This window comes from Borostomias antarcticus (assembly GCF_949987555.1).
Source record: "Borostomias antarcticus genome assembly, chromosome: 11".
Taxonomy (NCBI): Eukaryota; Metazoa; Chordata; class Actinopteri; order Stomiiformes; family Stomiidae; genus Borostomias; species Borostomias antarcticus.
In genome coordinates this window covers 21,541,052-21,555,515 of record NC_140244.1, presented here as the reverse complement: position 1 = coordinate 21,555,515, position 14,464 = coordinate 21,541,052, and the positions used below count along the sequence as shown (strand labels likewise).

General features: G+C 40.4%; 2 protein-coding genes across 2 annotated transcripts; both read left to right on the top strand.

Moving 5' to 3' along the window:
* slc13a3 (solute carrier family 13 member 3) lies at positions 1-7,825 on the top strand (the record flags this gene model as incomplete). The annotated part of the gene is made up of 13 exons (XM_084446159.1): positions 1-99; positions 735-1,000; positions 1,388-1,551; positions 2,609-2,669; positions 2,956-3,135; positions 3,392-3,517; positions 3,739-3,831; positions 4,150-4,254; positions 4,374-4,471; positions 6,484-6,596; positions 6,810-6,971; positions 7,413-7,550; positions 7,643-7,825. The coding sequence occupies 13 exons, from the start codon at positions 1-3 to the stop codon at positions 7,823-7,825; spliced, it is 1,788 nt and encodes a 595-aa protein (XP_084302285.1).
* A 4,788-nt stretch (positions 7,826-12,613) lies between these two features.
* ocstamp (osteoclast stimulatory transmembrane protein) lies at positions 12,614-14,126 on the top strand (the record flags this gene model as incomplete). Its single annotated transcript, XM_084446158.1, has 2 exons — positions 12,614-13,666; positions 13,827-14,126. The coding sequence occupies 2 exons, from the start codon at positions 12,614-12,616 to the stop codon at positions 14,124-14,126; spliced, it is 1,353 nt and encodes a 450-aa protein (XP_084302284.1).
* Between the last annotated feature and the right edge of the window lie 338 nt (positions 14,127-14,464).

Here is a 14,464-nt window from a genome sequence, read left to right as displayed (position 1 = left end):
ATGGAATTATCTAAGAAATTGTGGAGCGTTAGAAAACAGTTTATTCTTCTCCTGACTCCACTAATTCTTCTCCCGTTGCTTTTTTCTCTCCCGGAAAAGGTAAGTGGCTGGCTGTATGATACTTGAAGCTATATATATTCATATCACAATAATAGACAACATGTATATGGTAAACTGTAAGAGACGGTTTGTCCATGTAATGTAGGGACCCCCTCTAGTGTCAAAACGTGAAATATAAAAGGACTAGTGATCGACAGTTGTCAGCAAAAACTTTACAGGGCAATGTGTAGCCTATATGTAATACTAACGCTATGCAGTGTTTCTTTTGAAACTATGGTGAAGACAAGCCAGGCTGAGTGAGGGGCAGGTACGAGACGCAGGTGCATTTAAAAACATAAACCAAATTGTCAGAGTTTTACAGTATATTAGAATTATAAGGTTCTATCTCCAGTTAGCGTAGTTCAGAGATGTTCAGCATCAGGTTTTCTCATTCCAGCTGAGTGACAAAATGCTGAGTTGTTTTATGCATGGTTAGACCACATGTAGACCACCATCTGTTGTACTTTTTCCCTGATATGACTTCTCTTTTCTCTTGCATTATGACCTGAACCATAGCTAACCTTAGAGGCCAATTTGTTTTGGTTTTCCCAGTTTGCCTATGCATAATGGGTCATTCCAACATTTGATTTGTTATTAAACAGAGCTGATAGACATACTGTCTGTATCTTTTTCAGGAGGGAAAATGTCTCTATGTGGTCTTGCTGATGGCTACGTTCTGGTGCACAGAGGCTCTTCCTCTGGCCGTCACTGCAATGCTACCAGTTTGCCTCTTTCCAACTATGGGGATTCTTCCCTCGAAAACAGTCTGTCCCCAGTACTTCCTCGAAACCAACTTTCTTTTCCTCAGTGGTCTTGTGATGGCATCAGCTATTGAACAATGGGGCCTGCATCGCAGGATAGCTCTGAAAGTCCTAAAGATTGTTGGTGTAAAACCAGCCTGGTGAGAACTCTATAATACTTGTCCTGCATCCCCTCAAGGGACAACTACCAGGTATACAAGCTCTTAGGAAAAGTGACACTGTATATAGAACCATTTGTAACAGTAGAACAACCCTCAGAATTTTTCTTTTCAGATGTACATGTATTCCTTTTCAGGCCGGGTTCTATCTAGAACCTTAGAGTTCTATGTGGAACCTTTTTCCCTTTTTTTCACCTATACTGTTGTAAATGGTGCTATGCAGCTCTCCTTTTTGTTGTTCAGATATAGATTATGAATCATATTTAATTATTTTCCATATCTTAAAAAGCACACATTTGTCACTGTAAATAATTGTATCAGAGATATTGACTGTGAATATCAATATCCATGCTTGCCATTGTCTCACAGGCTAATTTTGGGGATGATGATAACCTCATCCTTCCTGTCCATGTGGCTCAGCAACACAGCCACTACTGCCATGATGCTGCCTATCGCTAATGCTATCCTGGAGAGTCTGTTTGGGGATATGGAGACTCTCAAAAAGCAATGCAAGGCCACAGAAGAACCTGAGAGTGAGTGACTGCTAAGCTTAAAGTTGTCCTTAAAGATGTCCTCAGGTCATTGGCAAGGCTACTTATTCCTTGAGTGTGTCATAGTTCATCTCTTGACATGATAGAAAATTAAATGAGGCATAGCTTGGATTGAGAGGAACACTGTAGCCTAGACGTATGTGTTACTACAAAAACAAACAATCCACTTCCATTTTCCAAAGCAAAGAGGAATGGTGTATTTTCTTGAAGCTTGCGTGTTCCACATGTGTTATGGTCCTAGCCGTTCCCCCCCTGCTCACGGCCTGGACCATTGCCCCTGTACCCTGAGCTCCGGTACCCCGCACCCTCATCCCTGCCCCTGGACTCTGAGCCCCTGTCCCCCCACTTACTGCTCCTACCCCTGCCCCCCCACTCGGTGCCCCAGTTCTAGTCCCTGTCCCAGTTTTAGTTTTGTCTAGTTCTCATTCTCAAATGTAGTCCTAGACCTGCCATCTTTGTGTCCTCAACAGGTGTATCAAGTGGTCTAATTGGCTCTAGTGCATATAATCCTATGCAATCAGACAAATTGACACACCTGTGTAGGGCACAGATATGGCAGATCTTGGACTACATTTGGTACCCATGAATATGCCCTCCCGTTTCCTTTGTTTTCTGTTGGCTCATTGTCAATGTTTGGTGTTGCTCCCTGTTTTATTGTATTTTTGGATAAAACCTTAAACCGGTACCGGCTGCCTACGTCTTGCAATTGGGTCCTGCGTCCACCACTCAACCCTAACAACATGTCCACTCATATAAACTCTAATATGTAACCTGTGTGTGTGTGTGAACTTTGTACAACTTGTTCTATTACCTTGGGTTTAGGGCAAGTTAGTAATTATTCAAATGGTCATTGATTGAAAATGTTAGGTTCCTTTCCAGTCATATATTAAATATGGTCTGAAGAGAGCCCTCCCAGAGAACTGAAAGCGAGACTGAGTGATTTATGTTATTACACATTGACATGATTTTGTCACTACAGACTTAATCATGGGAGGAAAGTAAGAGAAATAACACAACTTCACTTTCAAACATCCATCAGGTCTGTCCGAAGTAAAACTGCACGCACTGGCATCGGAAAAGCAACAATTGTCAATAGAAGGGTAAGAATGCAAATTTAACAAACAAGGTCATTTAAAACTACATGCTTAGATCAAGTCAGTAAGTTTTTTTACTTGCATGCTTTCAGTTCGACACAATTCATAGTTTACAATATACTGTAACCTGTTTCAGCTTGCTCCTAGCGGTACTAATTGAGCTCAGCCTTTACTGAACCCTATACCCCTGCATGTCCTATCCTATGTGAAGCATACAGTCCTATAAACCATCAGTGACGGGAGATAATGGTTATGTGATTATTGGTTACATCCCCACATGTATCTTCTCAAGGGTGGATGGGATGGAAATGGCCGATGGGAGGACCGCTGAGGAAATCATGACTGAGTCGCAATATCAGCTGAAGGTGTGGAAAGGATTCCTGATCTGTATCCCGTACGCTGCCAGTATTGGAGGGACTGCCACTCTGACTGGCACAGCACCAAACCTCATCCTCATTGGCCAGCTGAAGAGGTACAGAGTAAAATACTAGGCTGGCCCATCCTGCTTCACACTAATGTGCCCTTGGGCCTTTAATCCTCAGGAGAAATCCAGATGACATGTTCTGTAGAAATTGTCTAAAAAGATCAGTACCTTAGATGCATCTTAAAGGCATCTGCATATGATTTGACGGACAAATACTGTAGCTGTGTGTGAAGTGTTAATGAAAGTGTATCTGAACAGTACTTATCAAACTTTTCAGTATCTTTCATTTATGTTTATTTGCTAGCTACTTTCCAGATTGTGACCTTATCAATTTCGGATCTTGGTTTGCGTTCTCCTTCCCCCTGATGGTGTTCTTCCTGATCGTGAGTTGGATATGGATCGCTTTCCTCTATGGGGGGTTGAATGCACGGTATGGGAACTTGTAAAACAATAGTTTTATTGGAAATGTATTTAACGTGTTAATGTTCTTTCTGTTCCTAATCTGTAGACATCTATATTTTCTTAGTTTTTAAATTACACATGGAAAGTCCACTGGCTGGTGCTTTGCTGTAGAAATATACAGTATGAAGTAATTTACATGACACATTCTCTTTTCTGACTTTTCACAATGTCTTTCTGTCGTGTGTCAAGGCTGTGTGTGAAGCAACAAGACCAGAGAGCTCAGGCAGAGGCCAAAGCCAAAGCTGTTATCGATGAAGACTACAGAAAACTTGGCCCCTTAATGTGAGGACTTGTGTATGTCTCCATATCTCGCAACATGGGATAATGTGGAATTGATTTGGTGTGCATATTGACAGACCTGTCTCACCATGCTTCACATGATTTCTAGAAATGCAAAGCATTTCATCCAGTACAGCCCCAACGCCTCTGAATAGGCCCTCTGTATTTTAGCTTGATAACTTGGACCTGATGTGTTTTTAGCTCGTACAAAAGTTTCCACTCTACAAGCCTTCATGACCAAGGCTGACCAATGATCCAGACCCCCTGCATTGTCAGGTGTAATGTACTACACTGACCATCATTTTCCATTTTCAATATTAGTTTCGCAGAGAAATCCATCTTGTTCTTTTTTATTTTGTTTGGCGTTCTCCTGTTCACAAGAGATCCCAAGTTTATCACCGGCTGGTCCGTATTTTTCAACAAAGGGTAAGAAGGACATGAACTCTGGAAGCTACAATAACAATCCAGTCCACTGCCAACTATTAAGTTCACTGTTTTTCAGTAGTTTATGCTGTCTCCCTCATCTGAATCTCGTCTCCCTGTAGGTATGTGTCAGATGCCGTTACTGGTGTGATCATCGTTTCAGTGCTGTTCTTCTTCCCTTCCCAGAAGCCATCTCTCCGATGGTGGATTGATCCGCAAGGTCAGTAGTGGAAATTAATAGCAATTTTCTGAATAATAATCATTCAGATTTTAGAATGGGTGTGGAGCATGGGTATGTAGATATAATAAACTGAAACAGTAGTCCAGACAAAATGACATTATTAAGCCACAAATAAAGTTATGTTGTTCGTCCATTTCTTGAGTTCAGAACTTGTATAGTGGCTATTGTAAGGTACTGTAAATAAGCTGAGGAATGTTAATGACAGAGATTATGCTGTCTGAGTTGTGTCCTGTTGTGAGGTGAGACTGTAGCCCCTCTGTTTGTGTGATTATATTAATCTCAGAAAAATATGCCACCACAGTTGAGTTTGTGCTACCCCCAGCACCACCACCAAGGTTTATTCCTTTTCCTTGTTGTAGCTGACATAGTAAGTATGTAGCTCTTGTGATGAGATATCCCTGCCCAAGGGATGAGACCAAATGTTAGCCTCTGCCCACAAAGATGTCAGCTAGGCCTAAATCTCAAATTTGGGTATTTCAAACCAGGATATGTGATCCTGATCCTCCTAAATTGGGATATGGATTTGGTAATCCAATCCTATTGAGAATCCTGATCAAATGTTCTTGGGTATTTCAAAATTCTAAGGTGGAGATTAGGATAGTTTTGATGCTAAAAATCATTTAGGATTATCCTGATCCCACTGGAAGGGTGGATCAAGCATGGATTCAAGGTGGATGTAGAGACATGTAGGATACATAGCACATATTTAATCATTCTCTTATTCAATGATTGCATATTAAGGTAGCCTAACACACCATGCCAACACAATATTAATTCTAATTTAAATAATTAACCAATACAATATTTTCAATTAACTAAAAAAACACTCCCAAGCCCTTAGAAAAATAGGTAGGTGCAAGAGACATGTAGGATACATAGCACATATTTAATCATTCTCTTATTCAATGATTGCATATTAAGGTAGCCTAACATAGACCATGCCAACACAATATTAATTCTAATTTAAATAATTAACCAATACAATATTTTCAATTAACTCAAAAAACACTCCCAAGCCCTTAGAAAAATAGGTAGGTGCAAATACAAGAATGTCACATCTTCATCCAAAATGCCGTCCTCTTTCAGCCTCTCTTCTAAGAGGTGAATGCAAACTTTTGTTTCCCTGTGTTGAAGCAAGGTCAGTTTAATCTCAATAAAGTCTAATCTAATCTAATCTGCTCCTCAGATAGAGAGATATGTTTCTCTGCTCTCTCAGTTTCTTTCCTCACCCAGATCCAGCCATGTTGACTCTTGAATCAGTAGCCTACAATATATTATATGATAATAATGATATCTACATAAAATCTAGCGAGCATGGCACAATTAGGCTTCATGTAATATGAACATAAATATTATATATGATGCACAGCAAAAGAAAGGCAGAGTACCATAACTGAACTAACATTTCAGAGTGCTGTAAAGCCAATACAAATAACCTTAACTGATGTTTAGGCTTCCTACCTTGGTTCTGTTGCGCTTTTGGAGATTATGGCAAAGGCAACCCACTATTTTCTAGAAGAAAACCTCCCACAATTGACTCAAGATATTTGTCCACATTTTCGACCAAAAATGAAGTTAAGGCCTTTGTAGGGTAGAGTAGTAGACCCTCAAATTATGCAATTCTGGCCTATGTATTGTAAACTAATGTAGCTAAATTAATATGAATAATATGCTGATTTACACTTCCCAACATTTTCACGTCTTTGTCAGTGAAATATTGTATTACTTTGACCAACGGAGGCCTATCCAAAGACTGCAAATCTATATTCTGTAATCCTGATCTTGTGGTATCTGGATCAGAATGATCCTATCTGAAAATGTGTATAAAAACCAGGACAAAACCTAGATCAATGTGATCTGGTATAGCAAAAAAAGGGACTACAAAATCTGGATCATTCTGACCCAGATTAAATGTTTTGAAACGGGGGTGTAATGGCAGATGACACTGAAGATGTTAATAGTGTGTATTCATAGTATATTTCTTGCCACAGCATCAAATGCTCCATATATTCCTCTCCTGTCCTGGAAGAAAGCCCAGGACTCTGTCCCATGGAACATTATTCTGCTACTGGGGGGAGGTTTCGCCATGGCCAAGGCCTGTGAGGTACTGTCCTCTCTCCACTTTGAGCAAAAAGACAGAAAAACAATATACTGTATCTATGCACTGTCAATGTTTGTTCTCAGTGATGCACAAAATCATCATGTGTACGGTACCTAAGAACCTGTCACACCACACAATTTTTGGTTGTGAACTAGCAAATATAAACCTTTTTAGATAGCACATCCTGTCCTAATGGTATAACCTCCGCCCCTGCAGGAGTCAGGACTGGCCTCTTGGATAGGAAGACATCTTCTGCCGCTGGGTCAGCTCCCACCAGCAGCAGCTGTCATTTTGATCACAGCCTTTCTGGCCTGTTTTACAGAGTTTGCCAGCAACACTGCCACCATTATTATATTCCTGCCTGTCATAGCTGAACTGGTTAGTATTTGAAAAACAAACATAATTTTACAGATCACCTCTAAAGCATCAGGGTAATTATGAGTTGCAGGACCTTTATCAAGAAGAGAATTGGGCCCTGTCCACACAGGGCCCTGTCCATTCATACACAGCAACTGATGATCATGTGTTAGCCAAAGGGTTAATGAACTTGTTAGTCTCAGACAAAATATCTGTTATGCGTATTTGTATGTCTGTTGGACATTAACTACAGCTATCAGTAACCAGTTATCTCAGGCGTCAGCACCGATGTACTGCAATATAAGTAAAACAACAACAACTCATGCATGGCAACATCTAATCCAACTTCACAACTCACAACCTGCAATTGCATGATCTCTTTTTAATGAAAATCAAGGTACCCACATTGAATGTATTATACAACTTTGCTGAGACAATAACAAGATACTGTCGTCTCCACAGGCCAAGTTTGTCCATGTGAACCCTCTCTACTTTATGATACCTGCAACGATTGGATCCTCTTTTGCCTTCATGTTACCAGTATCCACCCCTCCGAACTCCATCGCCTTTGCCTCAGGACATCTTGAGGTTAAAGACATGGTAAGTCTCTTCTGTTCATATCTAACTCTACAGTCACACACAATAACTGAGTAGATATACAATTCACTGGTGTTTCTTGTCTCCATCTGCAGGTGAAAACTGGTTTTGTAATGAACATCCTGGGCATTTTATCAATGTCTTTGGCTATCAACACTTGGGGTGTTGCTATGTTCAATTTGAACAGTTTTCCAGAGTGGGCTTTTCCTGCCAACATGTCCAGTACTGTCATAGATATTCGTATCCCATCTGTACCAACCTACAATGCCACTCTGTGAAGCCCTTCACAGACCCCAAGGCCTAATAAGCACAATTACATTGTATATACTGTACAGTACAGTACTTGATCTGCTATTCACTCTTTATATGTACAAAGGTAGTCACGTTAAGCACCTTTCACACTCACAAAAAGATGTTAGTAGCAGCTCACTTTTTTGCTCTAAGGAAACTTCATAGGGACTGTCCTGTCACCATACCATCATATTCCTTCCAAGGTCACCAGGGTGATACACCTGTAGGCTACCTTGACGCTGCACTGCAGGTGGTGTAGCAGCTCTGATTGACTACAGTGAGTTTGTGCAACTGATGGATAACATCTTTTGTTGACTGTGACGTGTATTTAGCCCAACCTAGCAGACCATTCCAGACTGGGCCACCATCTGGCACACCTTTTGTGGAGGCGGTCACTGGTGGTCAGATGTGAACAACTTCATAAACAATACTAAAGTCAACTCAAACAGTAAGAACATGAATGTAGATTAATCAGAAAAGTGGAAGCCGCTGTTACTTAAAGTTGTGAACAGAAATATTACTAACAGGCTATTAAACATTTGTGTTCATAGAATTTTTACCGATCTGTTAATAAGGAATTGTTTAAGATTTAATTGCCCTTTAGTTGGTTCCTCTTTCAGTTTGATTTTGCCATTTGTACAGTTTTGATACAGAGAAGCAAATGTGAGGCTGTATGTGAGACTAGCCACAGACATTACTGTAACGGGTAGGTTAGTTTATCTTGCATACACTGTCTGGATCTGTCTCAAATGTAAATGTCCCATGCTTTCTGTTTAAGTGACGTCTTCTGGTCATGTAAGTGACGTCTTCTGGTCATGTTTGCCAACTTGTTGGAGAGCATCTCGGACATGACAGCCCATGTTGTCTGGACAGTGACAGTTGAATGAAATATTTTTGGTCAGGGCTTACTGAGGTATTTGCTGTCCTTTTATTAATAAGAAATTAATCATTTTACAATGCACACATGCATGGCTGCTTCCTTTTTGTTGAGATTGAACTGATTGACTCTTTTGGACATGGATTGCCCAGAGGCATGACAGAAGGTCAGAAGACTGAATAGTTTATAGAAACATTGAAATGGTCTCTGTGAAAGCTTTACAGAGTATTACTGTACGTACAGTATGTTACATATTTACAAGGGATCAATTTTGCTTTTAGTCAAATCATAAAATCTAAAAAATGATTGAATTTTTTAATCATGATTGAATGATTGAATCATTTAAAAAACATAATAATGGGGAATATTTTCTACTTGAATTACGGTTTAGCAATATGTACAGTAAATTGTAATATCAATGTATTTTGTTTTACTAATTAACAACACTACCTGTGAAATAAATGGAATAGAGTTATAATTTAATTGTGTCTTAACTTTTTGCTCATTATGGGTTAATGTTAAGAGAGACCTGTAACTCATGTCACATCATTGTTTTCAATCATTGTTAAGAAGTAAGCACAATGACTAATGCCTTCTAGCTGTCCTCTTGGGGCAGTCTGCGTAGTTGGGGGTATTGAGGTTATCTAGATAGTGATCTGTATCAAAAACACAAATTCCATGGAGATCTAGTAGGTATGTTTTTATTTTAATTTTCATTGGATTTTGGGGGGTATTTGCAAAACTATAAACAAGGTATTGTATAAGGAATCAGAAAATCAATGGGCCTTATTCACCAATATCTTACAAAGTTCCGTTCTTAAATTTCTTCCTACGAACGTTTCTAAAGAAAACGTTTGTAAACCACTGGATGAGTTCTCACCTGCCTTCTCTTAATGGTGAATCCCATGGTTTCGCACGTTGAAAGCGTGTGGCCACTCACCCGAATTAGCATAGGTGAACTCCCTGCCATCCGCATATAAGGACATGCAACTACAGGGTCGTGTGCAGATGTCACTTCTCTGAATGAATACCGGTCATCCGCACCCTTGACTTACCAACTTTTAGTTATTCCAGATATGTGGAGCATAAAAACTGAACGCTGCTTCTCTGTTTTGTTTTAACTCTGGGGACAGAAAGCAGGCCTGTGCCAGACGACCTGAGAGGTCTGGATGGGTCATAACGTAGCAGCAGATCAGAAATATATTTTGGCCCTAAACCATTCAGTGCTTAATAAACCAACAGCAGTATTTAGTAAAGTAAATTCTTTGACAGACAGGCAGCCAGTGTAAAGACCTCAAAACTGGAGTGATGTGATCCACTTTCTTAGTGTTAGTGAGGACTCGAGCAGCAGCGTTCTGAATCAGATCATGAGGTAGGGTTGTGTCAGGTGCGTTGACAATTCAGAGGACTTCAGGTTGAGTCCACCATCAAAATCTGATTTTAATTTAGCCAAGTAGGCTTCCTACTACGAGGCAGAACAGTGCAAAATGTCAAAGTGATAGAATATAATATACAATAGCCTACAGTCTACAAAAATGTAGGCTACTAAATAGCCTACACGGCTGTCAATACGGCATGCCCAAGAAAAAATCTAAAGACTGGACTCCACCTGTCATATTTATCAGTGTCAGTAAAATGCATGGGATGATATTAGCCTACTCTTTCAATTAACACTGTATCCGGAGAAGGGCACACAGTTAGACCTGGCACATCGGGGATATTACTGGACAGACAGCACTCTCGCTTTGTAAAATAATGAAAACCTTTTACCATGACCATTTTCTAAATTCCAATATGGCTAACATAAAGACATCTGGGCCAATGGAAACATTGATTTTCTGATTCCTTATACAATAACCTTTCCAAAAATTTATAGTTTTGCAAATCCTCCCAAAAATCTGACAAAATCATATAGTGAATCTGACTATAGGACTAAAATTGTGCAACATACCCAAAAACTGCTCATACGGCACACAGGACAAGTGAAATGGTGAGCTGCAGCAGATTGCAGACCAAGCCCCCAGGAATCGAAATCTAAAGTGAAGGCCTATTGAACCGCGCCATCTTGGCTAGATTTGTAGTCACTTGGCTATTTCCGGTTACTTTTGACTTGCGCAGTTGAGCTTCTCTGGCCGACGCGCGTCCACGCACGTTCCCGGCTCTCCCCGCTTTGATTTAGCAATGAAAACCGGCTTGCTAACCTGTTTTTGTCAAATATATCAATTGGAGAAATTATTTTTTGATCCTGGCATCTTAGTTTTAACAAGTTAAATATAATTGAACATGTTTGGTTTGCTAGTAGATGGTATTCATTCCGTTCGCGATAACGTTATTGCAGCCAGGCTAAATTCCTCCAGGGAGCCAGTGACCGGCGAGTTGAAGAGCTTCACTCCCCGCCAGCAGGAGCATTGGCCGCGGCTACCGCATCTCGGAAAACCCGCTGAGTTCGTGGCTGCTATTTCACACTCGCCCTTGATCAATCCCAATACCGATCCATGGTAATAATGAATCAATCGTTCAGATCAGATCGGCAGTGCTGCATGCATGTTACAACATCATTGTTAGCTTTATTAACATAACCATAGCCTACATTTATCTCTCTAACGTTAGGCTATCCATCTTACACCAGTCGGCCATTCGATAGCTGGAAGCGGTGAACGCCAACGTTGACTGAAAACACCCAAACTCAGTGTATCGTTTCATCTTCATGCTACACATCAACTCCTTTACATTGTATGTGAATAAATTCCTGTTATTCTAAAAATATCCCATTTCTGTCCATTCCTGGAAAAGGCTAATAATTGCTGTCAAATGATCACTCCAGTTTATCACCGTATCCCACTACCATTTCAACTATGCACAGGAGGTTGTCTTGTGGTCATTTTCATTAAAAAATGTGAACTTTTTCGTGGACGCGCGTCGGCCAGAGAAGCTCAACTGCGCAAGTCAAAAGTAACCGGAAATAGTCAAATGACTACAAATTTTGCCAAGATGGCGCGGTTCAATAGGGCTTCATTGTTGATAGCGGCCAGTGAATGGAGTGGCTGTATCCAGTTTATATAATACATCCATGTTGCAGACCCACAACTCTGGCACCCATTACTTTGAGGGGAGAACTGTTGTAAGTCACTTCTAGTGTCTGCTTGGTGTTGTAAACCGTCAGCAGTCTCAAGGTCTGGTACATGGTTAACACAGCACAATCCGTGGTAGTTACTCAGTGTTATAGTGTGAGGGCCCAGTAAACATGAGAAATGTTTGTTTATTGTTACACAATAAAAAGAAGTCCAACATTAAGGGCATGCCACCTACTCAATAATATGTGATACAACTGAAAAGGGAAATGTATTGTGTTAGAATCCATCCATTATCATTTTCAAAAAATGGTTACATGAGTCATGTGTGGCTTTGTCATAGTCATACATATGACTGATGAGGACATGAGCATGAGGGTTTGAGCAAGAGCCTTTTCACGTGGAATCTAAGGGACAGGCTACACATATCTTTGTGACAGTGACTGTAGTGGTCAAGTTCCTGTTTTTCAACGTCAATATAACCCAATCCAAACTTCATATGCAAGGTTACAGGCAGAATGAAGCTCATCACTAAGCCTATTTGCTTTGCCTTTACATCAAGGTAGGCCATTGTAATATTCAACCTTTTTGAGAGAGAAAGTTGGCTTTGCATACTGTTAGCCATGAGACTGGAACTCATGACTATATATACTGTATGTTTTAGGTACTATTATTAAATCCAGAAGATATACTGTATCTGGCAAAAGTTTGCATGCTTCAATTGAGTTTCTTCTGAAAATTGTATAATGCCATTTCAAAATTAAATTTAAAAAGCATAAATTTTCATCTGTTCTATTATATTTAATTCAATTTATACAGTATAGTAGATGAAGCGACATTCTCCTTGCTCCTTGCTCCTCAGAAAGGGACCATGTGGAGGTACCCTGAAAATCACCCTCCAGCATCTCTGGGACATTTACTCAAAACCGAATCCAGCTGCCAAGGAGGTCCTGACTTTGTTCTCTCTGTGCTTCATCATAGCTGTGCTGACTGGTGGTCTTCTCTACCATCTGATGTCAGAGGTCCTGAGATATAGCGCAGGCACCTCCAGCACCGCTGCCTGCATTTACAGTGCGGCCATCTGTCTCCTCACCTTCCTATTCCACCCTCTGCGTTGTGTTCTGACCATGACACTGCCAACTCTCTGCACCAAACAGGGGCGCCAGCTGGTCATCTCCACCTCTGTGATGGTGCTGGTGTTGAACGTCATCCCCAATATAGCCATCAACATGGCAACAGTGATGAACATTTTGAAGTGCACCTCTGAGGGGTTTGCGCAGAGTCTGTTAAACTCATCTGAGCTTTTGAATGGTGCAAAGGGAGACCTTGTTAAAGAGACAGAAGTTAAAGTAAAACAGAAATACCTGGAAATTGCGACCCATTTGACGGTATTCGATCATTCTACAGACATTGATGTTTCAGAGGTCAAAAGTCGGTTCATCAATATTAGCAGACAGATTGAGCTCGAGTTTTCATATGCCAAGAACCTGCTAGAGGAGTGCAAACATTTGTCAAACAGGATTCTAACTGCAATCTTTTTCATCTATTTGGTTGTTGAATCAGCATGCTACTTGCAGTCATATCTTACATCACTTAAATTTGACAATGTATACCTTTCAGGGGAGTGGAAGCAAACAGCATCTAATAATGGAGTCCATATAACTGGCACCAAAAATATAGTTAATTCTACTGGTTTTAAAATAACAAGACAGGAATTTTCCAAATGCCTCGCCTCACTTGTAGTGGTGAATTTATATTTCACTGCTGTCATCTTCATAATCGCTTCGGATCACATTGTGTACTATCTAGTTACAGAAAAAATAAAGCCCTGGCTCTTGGAGTTTCCAGCTACCTCTATCAACATTGGTGTGGAATATAAGGTAAGATCACATTTATCCATTCTAAATGTCTAAGACAATAATTTGGTACTATAACATTGCATATAACCACACTTTAATATAAGTAAAGTGTGCAGATTTAAGATTACACCAGCATCAAACTGATGCAGACAATAATGCCAGATATTTAATTCTCTGACAGGTTCAGTTTGACCCCAAATTCTGTCTTTTCCCATGTGGGTGGGAGCTCATCAACTATAAGAAGGACTATGGGGGGACATTAAGCTCCTCTCCCCTCTGTGATGCTGAGACCTTGGCACCTGACCTGGGAATGAGAGTCCTGCTAGGACTTCTCTTCCTGCTGACTAACGCCATGGTGTTCCTGGAGATCTACACCAGGAGAGTGCGCAGAGCAGTGTCAGCATCCTTTTACAGAAAGCAGGAGGAAAAAAGGATGGATTTTTTTAGAAAGAAAATGCAAATAAAGCAAGCAAGAAATTAGAATAAAGATATTTTTCATATTACAATTGCACAGGGAAGTGTAGGTCCTGTAACATGATAATTTATCTAAATTAATATTTTAATCTAAAATTTTTATGCGGGTATGAATGAAGTAAAAAGGTTTGAAGCTTAGTGTCATGGTTATTGTCAGTGTAGTGCCATTATCCTGTGTTTCATCCTGAGTGCCTGCTGGGGACAGACAACTCTACTCCCACCTGCCATCAGCATTGGTGAATCTGAGACCCCAAGCGTGGGCTGGTTGTGCACACTATCTGCTGGATGTGCTCCCACACACAGTAGTAGGCTAATCACAGAGATTCGCCAGGCGCCAACACTGGA